Genomic DNA, 23261 nt, shown 5'->3' on the forward strand with positions numbered 1-23261 from the left:
TCCAGAAGCCTGGATTCTAGACTGCTCCCAGCTGCAACGCTCCCTGGGTGTGTGCCCCTGGGCCTGGGGCCTGCCCCTGCCCCTTTCTGACTGACTGACTGACTGACTGACTGACTGACTGGCAGTGAGTGCTCCAGGGCACAGTGGGAAGTCATAGAGGCACAGTGGGAAGTCACAGAGGCACAGTGGGAAGTCACAGAAGGCACACCTCTCTGTCTCTAGTCCAGCAAGTGGGACCTGAGGCCAAGCAGCCCTGTGTTCCCCTGGCCCATGGGAGTCCCCTGCAGTGCCCATCCCTGGGGCAGGCAGGGTGCGCTCCCCTTGGAGGGGTGGTGAAGACAGAGGAGCAGCAGGGGCCTGGCTTCCAAGGCCAGGCGGGGCTGGTTTGGGAAGAAAGGTGCCCACCTACCCCATTCACCCAACAGCCTGGAAGAAGCTAATTGCCAGTGGGTTGGCCCCGCATGGAAGCCAGAGACCCGCTCAGTGTGCCAGCCCTGCACCCGTCCCGGAGCCGCCCAGCCAGCATCACTGTGGGCCAGGCCCGGGCCTCCTGCCCTGGAGCTGCCCCCTGCCAAGGGCCAAACAGAGCCCTCTTCCTCTTACTCAGGACAGAGGGCGAACATTGCAGAGAATCTTTAAGTGACAAACTATCGAAGCCACATCCAGCCCAGGGCCCCTTCCAGACCTCCAGCCTCCGCTCTACCTCGCTGAGCTGTGCGCGGGCCCCGGAGTTGTCTTCCTTACACAGCGTGTTCAGTGTGGCCGAGCTCCTCCTGAGCCGGGGCAGGAGGGAGACATGTTTACAAAGAATGAGCGGGGGGAGGGGAGTTGTTAAAGGCAAAAATCTAATTGACAGTCCAGTGTTTCAAGGCGCTGGGGTGAGGGTTTCACTGGGTTCCTCCCAGCAGGAAGGTCTCCGTGGCCTGGGCGGGGCTCTCCTGTGGGTCACCTGGGCCCCATTCCCATTTCTATGGGGCAGCTCTGTTTTGACCAGTTTTGGTTTCAACTGGGCCTAGGGTTCTAGTGGTATAAACACTTGAAAATGTCCAGTGGGGCTCAATCCAGTCTCTGGCACTTAGGGGAACTGATTCCTGAGGCAGAATTGGCAGCCTGAGGTCCCAGGGAGGCTTAGAGACCCCGCCCAGCAGCCCAGTCCTTGTCCCCAGGGGTGGCTGACTCCCAGGAGGTGCCAGCTCCTGAGGGGACATTAGAGGGCATATGAGAGACACCCGACCCATCCTCTTCTGGGGAGAGGCCTACCCACCTGGAAACTTTCCCCCACGTCTTCTTCAGACGGTGGACGGACAGGCTCTGCAGAGCGGACAGGATGGCGTGCAGGGCGGAAAAGCTCCGTAGGGCTCTGCACTCCTGGGAGGGGAGCGACGGCTGTGAGGTGGCAGCTGGAGCTCTAGCTCAGTCCCCTCCATTGACACCCCTCCTGGGTGGGACAGGTGCTCAGGGTGGGCATGGTGAGCACCCAAAGACCAGCACTCACAGAGAGGAGGATCCTAGCTCAACCCGAGGAAGGAGCTAGGGAGGAAGTGAGCCTCCCACCACCGGGACCTGAGAGTCAAGGTCAGCGGGCCCCTGGCAGAGAGGACCTGGGAACTGTGCTGGGCTCGGCCTCAGGCCTCAGTCCCGAGAGCTGATAGAGCAGCAGAGGCATTTCTCAAGGCTCCGCATAGGGACTGCACTGGGCCTCCCATAACATACCTTGGCCACCTTGATCCAGTGCTCCACCACTTTGGCCCTGTCCCGGGCCCTCATGCTAGGGTCCCCAAGGCAGGTGGTGATCACACAGGTGGCCACATCATTGAACTGCGTGACGGTGGCACGGACGGTGGAGGCCAGGTGTCCCTTGCCAGGCTTGTTTCTCTGGGACCAGACGGAGCCCAGGCACTGGTGGGGCAGCACCCTCTTGAATAGCTCCTAGGGAGAAAGGGGAGGGTCACCCAACCCTGCCACACCCAGCTCAGTGTCCCCAACCCCCTGCAGGGGTCACTGGGAAAGACTGAAGCTCAAGAAGCTGAGGATGTGGCCTGAGCCTTGGAGTCCCTGGGATTCAATCTCTGTCCACCAAGGGACCCAGCACTGGATGACCCAGAGCCCAGGACAGGTGGGGAAGGGACAGGAGCATCTGCCTCCAGCCCATCCCCACTGACTCCAAATTCGAGGATGCGGCTCAAGTCCACTCACCACAAGAGGGCATCTTCCAGCATCCTGATTACCCCTCTGGTCCAAATCCCCATTCAGGGCACATGCCCTGTGGCAGCTACAGCCATGGGCTCTATGTTTGTCTCCCTTGTAGGAAAGTACACATCAGGGCCTAATCAGTGTGGAGGCCGCTGAGCCTCATGGGCACATGGCTGGGAGCCCCACAGCCCTGGCTGCACGCAGTGAGCTCCCCTCCCACCTACCGGACCAGGACCCGCCCAGCTTTCTGTCTGATCTGCCTCCTGGAATCTGCAGCCACTCTGAGCAACTGGTGCTGCACGTGTCCACCCCCACTGTCCACAGGTGGGCAGCGAGGCTTGGGGGTTGAGAAAGTTGCCCTGGACACATGGTTCGTCAGTGGGGGAGGTGCAATTTGATCCAGATCACGGGAGTTCAGATCAGAAAAGGCAGGTCGGGGCAGCTGAGGGCAGAGGGAAGGCCTGTCCCCCCCTCTCCCCAGAGCCCCACTGCTCACCGCGTCCATCACTGTCAGCTGCTCTGCCACCAGTCTTGGAGGGAAGCTCAGGATGTGACGCTTCTCCTCCTTTATCAGGTGCTTAGTGGTCCCAGCCGGGGGGTGGTCCGCTGCTGGGCATGGAGCTGGTTCTGCTGTTGGCATTCGGATCAGAGCTGGTGGTCCAGGTGGCTCCTGCTGGAGAGCCGGCCCTGGGGCGGAGGGTGAGGCGGGTGCTGGCCCCAGGCCCCCAGGGGCTGAGGGAGGTGACACTGGCTCCAGCACTGGCACAGCGGGACCGGGCACGGGCCCCTGGGCAGGCCCCTCCTCGGGCTCTGGAGCGCGCTGGGGCTCTGGGGGAGCCTCTGGAGCAGCTGAAGAGACAGTTCACACGCAGGCCTGGCTTTCCCGTGCCCCCCCAGAGACGGAAAGATGCCACTGCCCCCAGGGGAACTGCGGCCCCTGAGCCCACCCACCCCGCCCGTCTTCCCAGACTGCAGGCCCCTCACCTTCCAGCTCTGCCTCCGTGGGCTCCAGATGCTCCAGCTCCACCCAGAGGCTGAGCACATGGCCCAGCGGGTATGAGGCAGGGAGGTGGCCCTGCACGAGGGCCTGCTTCAGGGTGAACCAGGGGAGAAGCAGGGGCTGGCCGACATATTGTATCTGGTCCGGCCAGGCTCCCATCACAGAAGCTACGGCCCTGGGGGAGGCAGGAGGGCAGCGGGGTCAGAGTCCTGGTCTTTCCTCCCGCACGGCCCTCTCATGGCACCCTGCTTCAGACGGGGCCCGTATGCCTGCCCGGCCCATCCAGGGGTCAGCCCCATGCCATCCCCTGCCCCTGGGGCTGTCCTGGGAGTCGCAGGCCTGGTGACCCAGCAGGCTAACACGGAGTCTGTGTGAGTCTCCTCTTCCCCCGAGAGCTGTCCTGGAGGCCTGCGCACTGCCCACCCAGCCCTCTGAGCACTGGGCACCTGGACTGAGGACTGAGACAGGGTGTGAGCAGCCTGCTCCCCACGTCCTGTTCTGGGCCTGGCGATGGTGGTCAGGGAAGTGGGTGCAGAGAAAGCAGGCAGCGCAGGATGGTCTGTGGTGGGGATGGGACTCCTGGGGACAGCTCACCCAGCCTCCCCTCTGGTTATAAGAGGCCAGGGAGCCCACCCACAGTGCTCTCTGACCCTGTTCTTCTGGAGTGGAAGCCACCAGACCTCAGTCCTCCCTTGGGAATCAGCAGACGTGTAAGATCAGGGTTCTGCCAGCCCCTGTCCACCTGCAGCCCCTCATCCTGTTGACACAGGAGGCCTCTTTCTGGACCCAAAGACCACTCACTTTTTCAATTGGTCCTGGGGTGTGTCACTCTGGTCGTTATATGGCTGCATATTTCCAGATGTAGAGAACACCTGGATGGCATCAGATCTGATGGAAGGTGGGCAGCACCTGAGAATGACATCTAGTGTCACAGTCTGACATGCTGACTAGAACTGAGGAACAGGCACTGTGTCTACTTTGTTCCCTGAGTCAGGCAAAGTGTCTCCAAAGTGCCTGCTGGCAGTAGGAGCTCAATGCACATTGTCCAGTCAGTGAACTCCAACCAGAACCATCCAGACCTCTTAGTGGGCCTGGGGATGCTGTCCCCAGACATCCCTAATCTGGCCACACCAAGGACCAGCCAGGTGGAATCTCAAACTGCTTGACAGACATTTTCCCATGTGCTTTTCCAAACTCAGTTGCCACAGGCCACCGCTGGATGTGTCAGGGGACTTCTCACGGGGAGAGAGAAATAAGTGCCGAGAACGGCCGCACACGCCCAGCAGCCCTTTCTGCAGAACCAGGCAGCAGGTCAGACCTGCCATGGCTTGTCCCCACAGTAGTCCCTGCAAGAACCTCATGAGGTTTATCCTCTATCACCCACTTTTCAGAGGAGCAAACTGAGGCTCAGAGAGATGTGGTGACATTTTCAGGACACAGGGCTAGCAGGGGGCCAAATCAGCACTAGGGGGCGTGCGCTCACCTAGTTAACAGCTGGTCCAGGAACAGCTGGGCTCTGGAGAAGGCCTGGTGGGTAGACATTAAGGTGGGGATGTGGGGAATTTTTCCACTCGGGAAAGGTGGTACCATGGACGCCACCATCTTCTCCAGTGTGCCTTCCTGGAGGGCACGCATCCTGCAGGCCTCACGGAGGTCAAGAGTTAACTCGGCTGCACACTGGGTGGGACAAGGAGGGACATCAGGTCAGTGGCATCACCATGAACCCAGGAGGATGGAGGTCTGGAGCTCACCCAAGAACTGCCAGCCCTCAGGACATGTGTGAGAGGAGGGACAGGGGTGCCCATGCCCAGTGAGGTTCTAGGTTTTAAAGCACCATGTAAATTTGCTGGGTGGCGGATGCTTATACAATTGTGACCCAGGCATGTTTTTAGCTGCAGAACATCAGACCTCTTGTATTAATAGTCTGTGTAAAGGACATTGTCTCCATGAGTCCTCAGCAGACATCCCCACCATGGAGATGTGAACCCAGAGGCTTAGGATGTCAGATGGCTGCTCAAGGTCATACAGGTCAGAACTGAGAACTGTCCTGCATGATGCTCCCTCTCAGCTACCTGAGACTCATCTGTCCCGACATGGACCTTGTCTGGGAACCTTGTTGCTCCATGGTTTAGAGAGAGTGTACAAGATACACACACCTAGAAAGCCACTGACTTCAAAAAAGACACTTATTTCTCCTCCTTTTACATTAAAGGGCATTTTGAGACTCTCATTATAGAGATCCTAGATTCCACGCCAATGCCTGGAGACTCCAGGCCGGATCTGAGCAGATGACGCAGGAAAGAGCAAATCCACGTGGCTGGTGAAAAGCTGGCAGGTGAGTCCAGGTACCCCAGAGGCAATCGCCAATCAAGGAACACTGATTGCCTTGGGCAGCTTGACGTCAGATTGGTAAACATTTCAATGAGTGAGAAATCCCTGGGCCGGGCAGGAGCAAGGCAGCAGCCACCACCAGAAAGTGCTGTTGGCGACCTCACTGCCACAGCCTCTGGATGTGGATCCGCCTGCAGCTGTGAGGACAGACATGTGCACGTCCTGCCAAGAGCTGTCTTGTCCCTGGGCAGGTATCCCCACCTGGGGACAGTATATGTTGGGGGCTGAATTGTGTCACCCGAATTTCATGACTTTGTAACCCTCAGAACTTCAGAACATGCCTGTATTTGGGCTCATGGTCTTTAAGGAAGTAGTTAAGTTTAAGTGAGTTCAGTGGGGTGGGTCCCCCAATAGGACTGGTGTCCTTTGAGGAGCAAAGGAGGACACATGGACGCGCAGAGGGGAGTCCATGTGACACAGAGAGAAGACGGCCGCCAGCTACGAGCTGAGGAGACAGCCCTCGGGAGAAAGGAGCCTGCTGACACCCTCCCCTCCCCCTTCTACCCTCTGTGTTCACACAGCCAGTGCGGGCCCACGTCACGGCAGCCCGAGCAAACTCCCACAGGCGCTCAGTGCTCCCGGCCGCACTGCTGACACGGCCCCTGGACTGCACCACAGTCAAGGTCCAGCGGCACTGCAAGGGCATCGCTGTGGCCGACCCCTGCCTTATGGGATATTATGGACACGAGAGAAGCCACAGCTCCTGACGGGGCAGGGCCCCAGGTGTCTGCGATGACAAGTAGCAGAGAAATGGACGGAATAGCTTAACCTTGTCCTCCCCCTTCTGTGTACAGACCATGTGATACGTGTGCTGATGTGGAGACTTGGAGCAGGTCTGCAGGGACACCTGGGGCGGGCAGTTCAACAACAAAACAGCGAACGGGACCGTGCTCGTGGTCTCGGGGCAGAGAAACACGGGCTCCCTCTGCGCTTCCTACCAGTGTGGGGCGGCTCCTGACCCTCCCAGAGGGCTGGCGGGGTAGTGGAGGTCCAGGTCCCTCTGTGCGCTGGGCTGTGCACACCCCAGGGGGAAAGCCTTGGAGGCCCCCGGGGGAGTCCCCAGATTTGGGTCTGGGTTCTGGGCCACCCCAGTCGTGTCAAGCTCATGGGTGTGGAGAACCCTCTGAGCCAGCTCTCACCTCAGACCGGCACTGGACGGTGATCCTGGCCTGGTACCCTTGTCCCTTGTAGCAGTTGATGGTGTAAGTGAACCCATCCGTGGGCTCCTCCACGCTCTCTGGGGCGGGCCTCTGCAAAGACACAGCCCGGTTCCCGGCAGGAGGCGTCAGGGGCCTGCCTGGCCATTCTCACGGGGGAGATGCCCACCACAAATTCTGCCCCCCGGATCAGGCACAGAGGGGCTTCTGCAAAGACCTCCAGGCAGGGAGGGAACACGATGACACCTTGAGGACTCCTGAGTAGCAAGTGGGTTGTTGGACTTGGTCCCAGCACCCATCTTCCCTTCCTGCCAGCCGTGACCTGGGCAATGAACATGACAGACCCTCCCGACTTCTGACACCTAACGACCTGCTCCTGCCCAGGACGAGTGCCCCTCATCCCACACTTTTCTTCTCCACCCGCCACACACACACCAGGATGAGGGGAGTGGGGCGTGGGGCTGCCCAGGGAGGGTCACAGTTGGGGTCTGGCCTGGATTAGCCGGCCCTGGGCTGCCCTGTTACCTGAGGGCGCCTCGTGCCAAATGGCCAGAATCGTCCACGGCGAGGTTTGCGCCAATGTCTACAGCGACCGAAACACCCCGCACTCTGGGCTTTCCTCAGCCCAGGGCTTCGGGGAGTCGGGAAACAGCAACGATACATCCTGTCCTCTTGACCGTTTGCAGTCAACTGACCTGGCGAGGGGTCCCTGGTTACCAGAGTTCTAGCTTCTGTTAGGGTATCACCGAGGAAGTGAGGTCGCCCCCCTTCCTCCAATCAGAGTCTCCCGCAGCCTCTGGGCTGTTGACCTCTCACCCTGCTTGCCCATGTCACCTCCATACCTGTACACGGACACCCACCACAGCCCTCCCCACAGCTCCCTGGGAACGGACCAGGTTCCCAGCTTTGAGGAGAGAGCGGAGTTCCAACCTGAAACTCTTGCTCTTTTGGAAACTCAGCCTCCTTACAGACGCTCACATTACCCTCCATTTGAACTGAAACCAGGTTCTGCTGCTGGCCCAGCCTCCAGAACAGCCACCTCCAGGGCTCACCAGTCTTCCTCCCGCCCGCGGGTGTCTCTGGACCCAGAAAGCCAGTTGGGACCCTCAGTTTCCCACAGGCACGTGCAGTTACCCGAGACAATATCTTTGGCCGTCACCACCCCTGACCAGTCAGCGTACATTAAATCATCTCGTTTACTTCTGTCTCTCAAGCCCATTAGACCTGTGAGGGTGGGGATGGGGCCTCGTCAGGTTTTGTGTGTTTTTATTTCCATCGCACAAGTACCTAGAATAATGTTGTCCTGTGACAGGAGCTTACTACATATTAGATGAATGAACGCTTGAATGAGACTGGTATTATTATCGCATTTCATAGTGGGAAAGACAAAGACTCCCCCCCAAACAAGCCACATTCATGGCCCAAGGCCGAGAGCCCTCGTGTCCAGGGCCTGTCTCCACTGCATTCTGCCTGAGAGGAGCCTTGTTGAAAGGGGCACGGTGCCAGGAGGAAGGCCTGGGCTCTGTGGAACGGGCTCCGTCTAACGGGGGTGGCGGTGGGCGTGTGGGCCCAGCACCCAGGCAGCTGAGGGCGGGAAGGAGCGTTGCTGATGCTGCACCTTGCGTGGACCTCCCACCTGGCCCCGGCTCCCTTGAGAAAGCCCATCATTCCAGGGGAGGGGGCATCTCGCCCGAACCTGCACGCTCCGTCCACCTTGGCAGCCGGGCGAGTACGTGCCCGTTGGGGTCACTACGTGGACAGAGCTGGCGCTGAGGGTTTTGGATCAAGATGAAGCGACCATGTCAGTCTGGTCTGGCTGCAAGGGCGTTTATCAGAGCGACATCACTGTCCCCCTCATTCAGTACAAGTCGCTGCTCATTTCTGTCCCAATCAGCAAACATTCTGCCGCTGCTGAGAGCCTACAGGACCCGCCTCTGCTTCTTTGGGGAATGAGGCTCACTGTGGTCTCTGAACTTCCAGGCCTGGTGGCCTCAATTCCTCCTCATGAGGGATCCCAGGGTCAGTCCCCTCAGGGCTCATGAGAGTGACCTCGCTGAGCCTGAGGGTCCCCCAGGGTTATGGACCTCTGCTCCTCCCGCGGGGCAGCAGGTCCACAGGTGACCCCTCCCTGCAGTCCCACCAGGTCCCCTACTGATCCGCAGCTCCGGGAAGCCCCAGGGAGGAGTCACCCTTTCTTTTCTGTCCCAGCTTCGATTCTACTGAGCCCGGCCAAAGTTCAAATCTAGCCCATGTTCATCTTACTCTTCAGTTCTGTGATAGGGGAGCTATGGATGCTGTTAGAGTCTCATGACTCTCCTTTTACCTAAACTAACCTTTCTTACATTGCAGGAAAGTTGAAAGGAGGAGAAAGAAACGTGGCAATGAATGTCAGCACGACGCCTCTGCTGACTATCTAAATATTGTCTTCACCACACACCCTGTTCCGCTGAATAAAGAAAATAGAGGCACCTTCAGGCATTTTTAAAATCAAGATTTTATTAAAAAGAAACAAAGTTTCAATCACCAAGCAAACAATTCAGAAAGACAGTCTCTGGAATAACACAAGCTATCACTGTGGAGGGCAAACCCGTCCCAGCCCCTGGGCTGTAGGCCTGGCACCTGTCATCCTTGCCCACCCCATGAACTTTTTCTAGATCAGGAGACCAGTCCGGAGATGTGCAGGGTGGCTCCGCGGTTCGCACCAAGTCTGGTGGGTCTGGCACTGGTCCCTGTGTCTCTCACGGTGGAGCCCCACGCAGAGCAAGGCAGCAGAAAGCCACACAGAGCTTCCGAGGGAGCCAGCCACAGCCCGAAGCCGCTCTGCCTCCCAAAGCTAAGGGTGGGCCACAAGGGATCCCCATGGTTGGTTTCTGTTCCCCATTTCTGAGCTTTCCCTCTGAATGACAGCTGTGACCATATCCCAGCGTGTTTGCCCAGCCCAGTTGGAGTCATAAGCTGGTGAAATGGACATGTTCTTGTGGAAATATGAACACACTCTCATTTGCCAAAGGTAAACTAGCCTTGCACTGGTGTGGAAGGTTTCCACCTTCCTGCCTTTCGTCTTCCCTTCTCAGCTTGCTTTGATCGCCCACAACATTAACCTTCAGACAGGAACGAGGGTGAACCTGGCACGTTCAAGCCCCTGATCTCCCAGCTGCACCCGCAGCAGACCCTGGAGGGAGTTCCCTGGCAGGGAGGCCTGGGAGGGTCATGACCACTCCACACTTGTCCCCTGTCTCTATGGGGGAAGGGAGTTCCTTGCTGGGTTCTGTCTTTGCGAAGCTTGAACACATAACAACTCACGGAGTCTCCCTCTGTCCAGCTGGCTCCCGGCCTCAGATCCAGCTCCACGCTCAGGGCTCGGGGGTGGGGAAAAGAAGGAAACCACATTCTATGCAGGTCCTGTTATTGCTGTAGAAGTGGTCAGTGCTATTTCAGGGGAAGGCTGTTTCTTGGAAAAGATCGCTTTCAAGTTCAATGACTCTTCCAGGTTGTGTAACAGGGCATGAGGCAAACACGGGAAATTCAGCAGCTTCCTTTCTTGAGAGGGACCAGTGGATGGACGGGCTGCAGATCCCCTCCGGCAGCCGCCATGCAGAATAACTGGCTGCAGTTGGGTTCCTATTCGGCCCCCTGTCTGGATAATATCAGCAGTATTAATGTTACAGGTTTTCTGTGACATACTGTACTGCTTCCTCAGAGAGTATTAAAGTGTTTTGAATCTATTTTTTAGAAATCTTGAAACCACCAGTGGAACGTTTTGTGCTGTGGGTAAGGGGTACAGTAGCTGCTAGGGAGGCTGGGCTGGGAGAGGTACCCAAAGGTGTTGGAAGCACGGAAGACACTGCCCATCGGAGCTGGAGCAGTTAGGAAGCCGGCCGGGGGAGCGCATGCTGAGCTGGGGGAGCGGTGTGGCTGGGAAGCAGCCGTATTTCTGTCATTCACAGGGGCGGGGGGGGGGGGGGGGCAGACCCTGCCTCTCCTGGGAGCCAGCAACATTGATCTGGAAGGGAGAGCCAGAAGAAAAGTTCCCTCGTCATGAAAGAAACTCTCAAGCCCTGCTTAGTACTCATATTGTTTTGGCTTTTTTCCCTTCCTGCCTGGGTTCTTTGTACCTAGAGCTCACAATTATATAAAAACTGCAAAAAAAGAATATAAATTCTGTCACTGTTGGATAAAATGTTCTTAAAATATTCATTAAATTCAACTGATGTAGTGTGTCATTCAAGGCTACTGTCTCCTTGTTGATTGTTTGTCTGGAAGATCCATCCAGTGATGTCAGTTGGTGTTAAAGTCCCCTACTATGACTGTATTGCTGCTTCTCTCTCCCTTAACATAGATCAAGAGCTTTTGAAAATATATTTAGGTGCTCTTATATTGGGTGCATATATGCTAACAAGGGTCATATGTTCTTGTTGGATTGATCCCTTTAGTGTCATGTAGCAACCTTCTTTGTCTCTTGTTATGGCCTTTGTATAAGTCTATTTTGTCAGATATAAGTATTGCTACTCCAGCTTTTTCTTTTCACTTCCATTTGCATAGAATATTTTTCCCATACCTTCACTTTCAGTATGTGTGAATCCTTTGTTCTAAGGTGGGTCTATTGTAGACGTCCAGGAAGCCCATAATACCAATCAGAGAGAATATATGCACCCCCATGTTCACAGCAGCATTATTTACAATAGCTAAAATCTGGAAACAGCCCAAATGCCCATCATTTACACAATGGAATGTTATGCAGCTGCAAAAAAGATGGATTTATTACCCTTTGCAACAGCATGGATGGACCTGGGAAAGGTTATGTTGATTGAAATAAGCCAGCCAGATAAAGACAAATATCACATGATCTCACTTATATGTAGAATCTAATGAACATAATAGACTGATGAACAAAATAGGTCCAGAGGCTTGGATCATGGAACAGACTGACATACCTCACACGGGAAGGGCTCAGGAGATGGGAAGAGATTAACCAAAGAACTCATACACACATATACGCATGGCCATTGGACACAGACAATAGTGTGATGAAGGCCTGGGGTATGGTGGACAGGGACTAGTAGGAGGGGGACTAAGTGGGAGAAATTGGGGGATATTTATGATACATTCAACAATAAAATAACCCAAAACCGCCCTGGCTGGTTCGGCTCAGTGGTTAGAATGTCGGCCCATGGACCAAGGAGTCTTAGGTTCAGTTTTGGTCAAGGGCACGTACCTCGGTTGTGGTTTGATCCCTGGCCCTGGTTGGGGTCATGCGGGAGGCAACCAGTCGATGTGTCTCTCTCACATCAATGTTTCTCTCTCTCTCTCCCACCCCCAAAAAAAATCAATGGAAAAAATATCTCCCGTTCTTTTCCACTATCTCCAAAAATCAATGGAAAAAATAAGGATTAACAATAATAACAACCAAAAAAATTGATTATTATACACCATTGATTTAAAAAAATCGATTATAGCCCTGGCCGGTTTGGCTCAGCGGTTAGAGCGTCCACCTGCGGTCCGGAGAGACCCGGGTTCGGTTCCCGCTAAGGGCACGTACCTCGGTTGCAGTTTGTCCCCGGCCCTGGTTGGTCGTGTGGGTGGCAGCCACTCGATGTGTCCCTTTCACATCGATGTTTCCCTCTCTCTCTCTTTCTCTCTCTCCCTCCCACTCTATCTGTACAAAAAATGGAAAAAATAAATAAAAATTAAAAATAAATAAAAATAAAAAAATCGATTATACACCAGAATTTATTCCTGAGATATAAGGTTGGTTCACTATCTGCACATTGATGTGATACACCACATAAACAAAATAAAAGATAAGAATTATATGATCATATCAGTAGATGCAGAAAAAGCATTTTTTGACAAAATCCAACTTCCATTTGTATGATAAAAAACTCTCAGCAAGGTGGGAAAAGAGGAAACATATACCCCAACAGAACAAAGACCACACGTGAGAAACCCACAGCTGACATCACACTCAGTGGTAAAACCTAAAAGCACGATCCTTAAGACCAGCAACAAGACAAGAATGTCTGCACTCACACTTTATACAAATTTGTGTTGGAAGTCAGAGCCACAGCCAAGAGACAAATACATAAACAGATAAATAAATAAATAAAAATAAAGGCATCTAAATTGGAAAGAAGGAAGTAAAATTGTCATTATTTGTAGACGACATGATACTGTATATAGAAAACCCTAATAAGCCAATCAAAAAACTGTTAGAACTAATAGATGAATTCAGTGAAGTAGCAGAATACAAAATAAATATTCAGAAATTGGTTGCACTTTTATACATCAGTAATGAACTATGAGACAGGGAAATATTTTAAAATCCCATTTACAATGGCATTAAAAAGAATAAAATACATATGAATAAATTTAACCGAGGAGGTAAAAGACCTGTACCCAGAAAACTAGAAGACATCATTGAAAAAAACTTAAGAAGCAAATAAATGGAAGGATACACTGTGCTCATGGATAGGAAGAATTAACGTCATTCAAATGTCCATACTCCCCAAAGCAATCTACAGATTCAAAGCAATCTACAGATTCAAAGCAATCCCTATCAAAATACCAACGGCATTTTCCACAGAACTAGAACAAATAGTCTTAAAATTCTTATGGAACCACAAAACCACATCGCCATAGCAATCTTGAGAAAGAAGATGACGTTGGAAGTATCACACTACCTGACTCCAAACTACGGAGTCTGAAGACTGAACTGGCCAAACCTTCCAGCAGGGATGGGGCGCCGTGACCCCTGACTGTGCTGATATGAACACAGGGCCCAGTGTGCACTTTGTAGTCTCGGGACAGGTTACTGACTGCCAGTCACAGGAAGGGCCAACCTCAGCCCGGGCCGCACAAGCCTTCTTCCTGCCACAATCCCCGCTCACCCACATCAAGTGGACATTGACCAGGAGACCATGTGTTGAATGAATTCACATTCCCCGGCACCTTCGAGTCTATTTACCTTGTTAAACAGTAAAAACAAACAAACACACAAAGGACAGATGAAGGTGAGACACAGAGAACCACCAGCCTGGAGTCCTAGGCTCTGGCTTTGTGGTGCCCTCTGCTGGGCACAAGTGGAGGCACCTGAAGGACCTGGAAAAACCTCACCTACGGAATGATTGTCTCAGTTCAAAATCATGAATTTGTAAAAAGAAAGGGTAAGAGAAGACACTAATTTCAAACTCCAAAGTCCAGGAAAATGCAGGGGCTGCCACCAAAGCGCACAGATTCCGGCTCCCGTGCCCCTCCTTTCACACCCTCAACGCGCTGTTCAATACTCAGATCTGCAAACCGTCCCACAAGTCTCCTGCTGCGGCTCCTGGGATGACTTCATTGGTCCTAGAATGAACCAGGTCGACGTCCTGACCTCCAAGCTCTTCCCTGAAGGACTCAGGTTTCCGAAGTTGAGTGTTCAGTGTGATGCACTCCTGACACCGTCACTGGCTAAAGGAGACAATGAAGACTTTAGTTTGAACTCCCTCCGCTCTGACCTCCCTCCCGTGACAGCCGCTGGTTTCTCTGTAGGTCACCTTGTCTCCGCTCCCACAGTGCCAGCGTACACCTCTGAGCTCCCAGAACATGTCCTGTCCTCACCACTCATCTGTTGCACACACTCCTTGCTCTCAAACTGCATTAGTGAGCTCCTAGGGGCAAGGATCACACCTTCTTACTCCGCCCCCATCACTCACAGAATCCAGTCAGGGCTCAGGGCCAGGCAGAAGGTGCGGTATGGCAGAGGCCAGCAGGAGAGTCCTGACCAAACGGGGCCCTGCCACAGGCCTCCACCTGCTGCTGGGACGAACCTGAGGATGCCAAGTATCTTTGGTTATCTAAGGCAAGCCAGAAATCCTGAACTTGGTGAAATAGTCTGACTAAAATATCGGCGATGAGTTCAGTGTTTAAAAACATCCATGCTGGTGGTTTCAATTTACTCTGCCATTGTCATCATCAGCAAATCTTATTTGTACACATTGAAATTGTTTTGTTTTTTAGAATAGGCACTGAGCACAGGGTGGCCCAGTGAGTGACTGAAGGGGGCGGGGGGAGAGGTGCAGCCGTGGCTTCAGGAGGACGTGAGAACAGAAACGCCCTTGACTCGGCACCGCGGAGTGGGCTTCAGAATGTACTGAGTCTCTTAAAAGAAGTCAAACTAACGGAGAAGAAGAAAACTGGAAAGAGCACACCACTTCTCTTTCTGTTACTTACAAACCTTGCCGAGTCGCCTGGCGAGGTTACACATACATCAGGAAGGAAAAGGAGAGTCCGATTCCTGTTTGGCCCCGGCCCCTGTGCCGTCCTGCTGCGGTGCCAGCGGTCAGTGTTGGTCTCCGCTGCCCACCGTGAGGAGGACGCGGGAGCACGTGCACCTCAGTTCGTCTGAGCCAGAGTTACGCAAGTAGCAAGTGGCAGAAACAAATTTCAAATTCAGTTCTGACTCCAGAATCACAATCTGCTACCCGTGCTGCCTTTTATGTAAATTCTGATCATGAAGCACAATATGAGATGATTACCGGGTGAGGGAGAGGGAGGGAGGCGGGGGGATGTGAGGGGGCGCTCCGGGAAGGGCACGAGCACCACGGAATGGACAGCGCCGACGCTGAGCCCTGGGCACCTGAAGACACTTCAGTATTATTCCCTTCACCTCTTCACACCTATCACAGGTAAACTATGCTGAGTAATTTAATCAATTTTAGAGCTTATCTGAATCATTTTAACTCTGCAAAACATGAGAAGTTTTAAAAATCCATATAAAGTCTAAAGCAATTATTAGGTAGACTATAATAGAAGAGGTTTTTGCTTTCTCAGGAAACAAAAATCTGCTGAAAGAGGCTACAGCCCTGGCTGGTTTGGCTCAGGGGTTAGAGCGTCGGCCCGTGGACCAGAGAGTCTCGGGTTCAGTTCCCGCTGAGGGCACGTACCTTGGTTGCGGTTCGTCCCTGGCCGTGACTGGGGTTGTGTGGGTGGCAACCAGTCGATGTGTCCCTCTCATGTTGATGTTTCTCTCTTGCTCTCCCTCTCTCTACCCCACTCTCTCCCTCCCACGGTATCTGAAGATAAAGGGAAAAATGTCCTTGGGTGAGGATAAAAAAATGAATAAATACAACATTATATGTCAGTCTAGTTGGAGACACACAGAAGTACACAGAAAACACAGTGAAGTGGGATATGACAGGTCTAACAGTCATTCAACCTTATAGGTAGCAGAGGAGGAGGTGTTGACGAGAGGTTAGTGGGGCTGATGTAGAGACAGAAATAGTAATTACCTCTACCTTGGGGGGAAACGTGGACGCTGGGTAGGCGAAGGCATGGTGAGGGAACAAGGTTTATACAAAAGCAAAACAAATGCAGAGACCTCGATTGCTTTGCTGGTCACTGGCAGTTACACATGAATTATATTTTAGAAAAATCATTTTTCTAAAAAAGCGTAGAATGAACTGGAAATACAGTAAAAGTTGCATAACAGTTGCATTACTTTAAGCAATCCAAAGGACAGATGCACGTTTTTAATTGATAAATTAGAGAATCGTTGTACTACAAACCGAACTTGAAAGCTGTTTCAAGGGGGCGGAGATGGCAGATGGGCTGTTCCATTGAGACCCTCCCCACCCCATCCTGGGAAAAGTTAATGGGAAACAGACGTGACGAGGAAGCTCCTGACATCCTCAGTCTTCACTCTAAACATCGGGGTGGGGGAGAGAGATCTGCTTTAAAAATTTTTTTTCTTTATTGATATTAGAGAGAGAGGAAGGGAGAGGGAGAGATAGAAATGTCAATGAAAGAGAACATGGATTGGCTGCCTCCTGCAGGCCCCCCACTGGGGATCAGGCCCACAACCTGGGCATGTGCCTGATCAGGAATCAAACGGCGACCTCTTGGTGCATGGGTTGATGTTCAACCAGTGAGCCACACTGGCTGCTTTTTAAATTATTATATTTTCTTTATCCAAAGAAGTGAGTTTGGCCCTGGCCAGTTTGGCTCAGCGGTTAGAGCGTTGGCCCACAGACCAATGGGTCGCGGGTTTGATTCCGGTCAAGGGCACGTACCTTGGTTGTGATTCATCCCCGGCCCTGGTTGGGATCGTGTGGAAGGCAACCACCCTATGTGTCCCTTTCACTTTGATGTTTTTCTCTCTCTCGCTCTCCCTCCCACTCTATCTGAACAAAAAAATGGAAAAAGGTCCTCGGGTGAGGATTAAAGAAAAAACAAGAAGTGAGTTTGTTCTCATTTCTACCAGACTGGCTTCTCTGCAACATTAAACAAAGGCTCTTTCCCCTCAAAGACATCAAAAATGGGAAAACAGTGAAGTCATAAAACCTAGGTTTTCAAGACAGTTACAAAACAGTGGGTTTTTTTAAAAAAAAACTCTAATAATATTCAAAAGAAAGAAAAAATGATCCCCTTCTTAAAATGCCTCTTCCCCTTAACCCCAAACCCAAGAACCCCTCCTGCAGCCCAGCTGCACCTCCCGCCGCGGAGGAGCCGTGAATGAGGTCTCACGGGAGCACCAGGGTCTGCACACAGAGAACCATCCTGTGCTTTCTTCGAAGCAGACGGGAGTTCCCCAGTGCTCGTACACCTTCACACACTCACCTGTGCAAAACGTCTTCAGGGAGGAAATAGAACAAGCTAACCTCTACTGAGAACTCACTCTGGGCCAGGCGTTGTTCAGAATACATACTGACAGACATGGCTGTTAACATGCCAGCAGTTATCACAGCTCGAAAGGCTACACACACAATTTGTCATGATGTTGTTGAATTGTGCTCCGGAGTGGACAGGGCAAACTACTCCCTAAAAAACTCCAGTTCATTCACTAAGCCTGAATCTGAAAGTTACCAGCACAAGTATATTTAAGTATCTAAACTGCCTCTGCATTTAATTCAGTTCATCAGCAATCTTTGATCTTGATAAAACTAAAAGGGAGAAGGGAATTAGAAGAAATTAAAGTCAACACTTCTGTTTACGATTAGAACCAGTTGAACTTAAAAGTATCTGGATTTCTGAGAAAGTGAATCACTTCATCTGTAACCAGAATAATCTGCTCGTTTAAATATATATAAAACAAAAGCAAGACATGGCCGCCTTTCTTCACTCAGGATCATAAATAGAAAGAAATTTAATATATAAAAATGAAAATTTTTGTCTATAAAATTGGAAAAGACTTAAAAAAAATTTTTTTTTTTTGTTAATTTTCACCCAGAAGATATTTTTCCCATTGACTTTCTTAAAGAGAGTAGCAGGGAGGGAGGAAGAGAGAGAGAAACATTGGTGTGGGAGAGACACATCAATTGGTTGTCTCCCTCACCAGCCTCAGCCAGAGCTGGGGGTCAAACCCACAACCCAGATACATGCCCTTGACTGAGAATTGAACCCATGACCCTTCGGTGTGCAGGCTGATGCTTTAACCACTGAGCCTCCCGGGCCAGGGTGGAGAAAATTTTTTAAAAAGATATGCCTCTTCTTGCTGGCAAAGGTGCACGGACAGGAATGCTCAGACCTGAGCAGTGGGCATGGATGCGGGGGCAGCTTCCTGTAGGGCAACGTGGCAGAACACATGTATCAAAGTCATAAAAGACACGTACCTTCTGGCCCAGTATTGCCACTTTCAGTAATCCTTCCACAGTAAACAATCAGAAATGTGAACAAGGAAATGATCATTTCTACATTATTGTTAGTAGCAAAAAATACAAAATAATCTTAGCACCAACAACGGAATTGGTTAAGTGAATTATCAAACAATGTTATTATGGGTTGTTATGTAGTTACTCAAAAACATTTGCAAAAAAAGTTAACATGATCAAGTAGTTCCTACTATGGACTGGGAAAGCATTAAAGTAAGATTCAATACAGCGTATACAAACATACGTTGGAGATACAGTGGGTTCCATTCCAGACCACCACAGCAAAGCAAATACCACAGTAAAGCAAGCCACATGAAATTATTTTGTTTCTCTGTCCCTATAAAAGTTATGTTTACATTATACTATGGTCTATTAAGTGTGTAATGGCATTTCATCTAAAAAAATGTGCATACCTTAATTGAAAAACACTTTATTTCTAAGAAATGCTAATCGTCATCTGAGCCTGTTGGAAAAGTGGCACCAACAGACATGTTGACTTAGGGTCACCACAAACCTTGTAATTTGTAAACATAAAAAAAGCAGCACTGTCTGCGGGAGCAATACAAGGAGGTTTGCCCGTACAATGCACCACGTAGCCACGCTTGAATACAGTTTAGGACCATATAAACACTAAAATGCATCGAAAGTTAACAGTAATTACTTATAGTGGTTTTCCAGAACCTTCAGAATTTTTCTTTTTGTTACTTTTAGAACTAGAAGTCTATATTTTTAAGCTTCTATGCTTAAAAAACAAAGTAGAGGCAGGGGGGAAGAATGTGAAGAAAATAATACACAATAATGTCTAGATTTCCAAGCCAGAAATTAAAAACAATATTTCTAGCCCCGGTTGACTTGGCTCAGTGACTAGAGCATCGCCCATGGACCGAAGTGTCGCAGGTTTGATTTCCATCAAGGGCAGGGACCTCGGCTGCGATCTATGTGTCTCTCTCACAGGGATCTCTCTCTCTCTCTCTCTCTCTCTCTCTCTCTCTCTCTCTCTCTGTCTCTCTCCCCCCTCCTCCCTCCCTCTCTCCTACTCTATCTGAAGCTAAGTGGAAAAATATCCTCAAGGGAGGATTTAAAAGTAACTAAATACTATTTCTACTCTTTTTAGTTCTAGATTTACTATTGACAGAAGAGGAGGGGAACATGTGTGCTATAGGGCCAGATCATCTGAGTTTTTCCCCAAATGCCTCACCTTCTGAAGTGAAAGATGGGAGAAACACGGGCGAGGGCTTATCTCTCTGCTGTTCTTATCCTTGGGGACACGGGTTCCTCTCCTTGGGGAGCCAGCCCAGTGCCCCGCGGTCACGGCGCTGAGGCCTCTCCTCGCTGCTGCGGATGCTGGAGTCTGGCTGGGCCCGTCCGAACCGCAGCGGCTGCTGGAGTCTGGCTGGGCTCTTCCGAACCGGCGTCCAGACTAAGGTTCAGGGTGGCAGTGGACCAGGGAGTTTTGCTCCCAGCGCCTCCCAGAACCAAACTGGAAGTTGCAGCTAAACTGGGGAGCAATCACCCTGAAATAATAACTGGAGAATATCCGAAGAGGAGACAGAACCAAGGACTGCAGGGCCACATGGAGATGGGTAGGACCCTGAGTCCCAAGAGGGCCTGGCCTGGTTCCCAGGGGTGGCGGGCGGAGGACACAGGGAAACCTGGGCTGCGGAACGTCCCCCTGAGAGGTGTGAAGCCCCGCCCCCAGCCCGGTCCCAAGCCCTGACCCCAGCCCGGAGCCCCTAACAGGAGTCCCCGTGACGTCCCGCTGTGAAAGCAGCGGGTTTGTCCGTGGAGAGGTGCAGCCCACTGGGGTCAAAGCCACGTTTAAAGGGCCAAAGTGCAAAACTTCCGTTTGCAGCCACTCACCTGGGTGCCGGCGCGGTGGGCGGTGAGGACTGGCGTCGCAGGAGCAGTCAGGTGTCTGACACCAGGGAGAAGCAGGGGAGCAGCCACCAGGACCCCAGGGCTCCATCCGCCTCTGACACCGCAGCACCATTTTTCTTGGGAGGAACAATCCATTCACTCCAAGTGGCATCAGCCTGCGAAAAGCAACTACCCCACCTCGGATTCCACTCGCCCAGCTCTGGATCCTCCTCGCCCCACGCTGCAGTTTAGGCCCCACTGAGGAGGTGGCGGCATAGACTGGGGCTTAGCCGGCTGGGCAGTCTCAGGGGTCCTCAGTGACTTGCTTTGGGAAGGGGCCATTTCCCCCACTTTCCAGGGAACATCACAGGAGATCCAATAGAAACACCCCTCCCTCCAGCCTCAGGCAGACTCCCCCTCTGACTGGTAGGGGCTCTGCTCTGCTGGGGTCAGGGAAAATCCAGGGCAGACTCAGACTGTGGTTCCGCCTGGGGAAACACACCCACTATCTTCCCTGAAGTTTGAACAGCACTTCCCCTCATGGAAAATCCAGTAATTGCATCCTCCTAATTCCACCAGAGGCTCTTCAGAGACCCAGCCCTTTCAGCGTCTAAGCCTGGCAATCGACCAGCAGGAGGAGACAGGTGGAGTCGGATCCCCAGGAGCCTTGGGACCTTTGCTGACCTGCCCCTGGGCCCTGTGCTGGTAAAAACCAGCCTTGGAGCGCAGCTTGGATTTTCCCTGAGGCAGCCAAGCCCAGCAGAGGCAGCCACATGCTGTGAGTCGCTTGTAGCAGTGGGCAGGTTGCCGGGAGGCCAGACACCTTCAGACCAAGCGGCCAGCTTTGGACAGCATCGGAGCAGATTCCAACAAGCTTCACTGTTTTCTTTCTTCCTTCATTTTTTATTTTACTTTTTGTGTGTTTGTTTTCTTTTTTCCTTACTATTTCATAGTTCTCTCTTTCCTTTTCTAATTCTATTTTCTTCCTTTTTTCTTTGCTTATACTATTTTATTCTGGTTTTCTTTTCCTAAACTGTTTTTCTTTTTCTTATTTTCTTCTTTCCTTTTTCTTTTGACTTATAGTATTCTTCTTTTCAATTTTCTTTTTTTACTCTTTTGCTGATGTTATTGTTGGTTACTTTTCTGTTGTCCTGGTTTTTGTTTTGCTTTTTTTTGTTGGTTTGTTTCATCTTGTTCTGTCAGCACCTGTACAACAATTTGCACAACATGGTGCAAGTTGAGCCTCACAGTCAGCCAGCCTGAGGGTTGACCACACACAAATGGGTTAACAGCAATCAAGGCCCAGTTACAATAGGAGTGTCCACAAAATCCACATGAGGAACATTCTTAGAGCACTCAGCTCAGGAAATCAAGGAGACTGCACCACTGGGTCCCACAGGGCACTTACTTACAAGGCCATCCCATGAAGCCCGGGAGGCATAGCTGTTCTAATACATAGAAACAAACACAAAGAGGCAGCTAAAACAAGAAGACAAAGAAATAACTCGCAATGAAAGAACAGAAGGAATATCCAAAAAAAAAGCTAAATGAAATGGAGGGAAGCAATTTATCAGATATAGACCTCAAAGTAATGGTTGTAAGGATGCTCAAGGAAGTTAGTAAGAATTACAAGGAACTTAGTGATACTACAACAGCATGGAAAATGGGGTACAAACCATGAACAAGACCCAGTTGGAAATAAAGAATACATGACTGACGTCAAGAATACACTGGGAGGAATTAATAGTAGATTGGATGAAGCAAAGGATAAAATCATTGACTTGGAAAACAAGTAGAAAAGAACACCCAATTAGAGCAGCAAATGAAAAAATGAATTTTAAAAAATGAGAATAGTTTAAGGGAATTTTGGGTCAACATTAAAAAAGAAATAGAGGAAGATGCAAACAAGTGGAAACATATACCATGTTCATGGATTGGAAGAATTAACATCATTAAAATGTTCATACTACCCAAGGCAATATACAGATTCAATGCAATCTCTATTAAAATAATAATGGCATATTTCACAGATTTAGAATAAATATTTCAAAAATGTATGTAGAACTAAAAAAGACCCAATATAGCCTCAGCAATACTGAGAAAGAAGAAAAAAGTTGGAGGGAATCACAATACCAGATATCAAACAATATTACAATTTCACTATAATCAAAACAGCCTAGTACTGGCAGAAGAACAGACATATAGACCAATGGAACAGAACATAGGCACCACAAATCAACCAACACCATTATGGTCAATTAATATTTGACAAAGGAGGCAAGAGCATACAGTGGAGTAAAGATAGTCTCTTCAATAAATGGTGTTGGGAGCATTGGACAGATACATGAAAAATAAAAAAAATAAAAAAAGGAAATATATCATTAACTTACATCATACACAAGAATAAACTCAAAATAGATAACAGACTTAAATGTATGTCATGAAACCATAAAAATCCCAGAAGAAAACATAGGCAGTAAAATCTCAGACATCTCCTTTAGCAGAATTTTTACCAATACATTTTCTAGGGCAAGAGAAACAAAGGAAAAAATGAACCAATGGGATTCCATCAAACTAAAAGGCTTCTGCACAGCAAAAGAAAGCATCAGCAAAATGAAAAAGGAACACACTGTATGGGAGAACATATTTGCCAATGATACATCTGATAAGGGATTAATTTCTAAAATATATAAAGAACTCATACAACCTAATGCCAGGAAAACAAACAGTCCAATTTCAAAAATGGGCAAAGAACCTGAATAGACACTTCTCCAGAGAGAACATAGAGATGGCCAATAGACATATGAAAACATGTTCAACATCACTAATCATCAGAGAGATGCAAATTAAAAACTACAATGAGGTATCACCTCACACCTACTAGAATGGCTACCATTAATAAATCAATAAACAAGTGCTTGCAAGGCTTGGAAGAAAGGGGAACCCTAGTACACTGCTGGTGGGAGTGCAGACTGGTGCAGCCACTGTGGAAAACAGTATGGAGTGTCCTCATAAAGTTAAAAATATAACTTCCCT

General features: G+C 50.6%; 1 protein-coding gene and 1 long non-coding RNA gene across 2 annotated transcripts; both read right to left on the reverse strand.

Moving 5' to 3' along the window:
- Positions 1-735: 735 nt before the first annotated feature.
- Positions 736-1777, reverse strand: LOC118630522. The gene is made up of 3 exons (XR_004959664.1): positions 1714-1777; positions 1265-1368; positions 736-773 (listed from the first exon to the last, which is right to left on the reverse strand). It is a non-coding gene; the product is annotated as an uncharacterized LOC118630522 (long non-coding RNA).
- Positions 1778-2018: 241 nt separating this feature from the next.
- Positions 2019-4828, reverse strand: LOC118630580 (ral guanine nucleotide dissociation stimulator-like). Its single transcript, XM_036262439.1, has 6 exons — positions 4677-4828; positions 3995-4102; positions 3178-3368; positions 2968-3042; positions 2690-2880; positions 2019-2069 (listed from the first exon to the last, which is right to left on the reverse strand). The coding sequence occupies exons 1-6, from the start codon at positions 4826-4828 to the stop codon at positions 2019-2021; spliced, it is 768 nt and encodes a 255-aa protein (XP_036118332.1).
- Between the last annotated feature and the right edge of the window lie 18433 nt (positions 4829-23261).

The sequence above is a fragment of the Molossus molossus genome, unplaced genomic scaffold (genome assembly GCF_014108415.1).
Source record: "Molossus molossus isolate mMolMol1 unplaced genomic scaffold, mMolMol1.p scaffold_m16_p_15, whole genome shotgun sequence".
Taxonomy (NCBI): domain Eukaryota; kingdom Metazoa; phylum Chordata; class Mammalia; order Chiroptera; family Molossidae; genus Molossus; species Molossus molossus.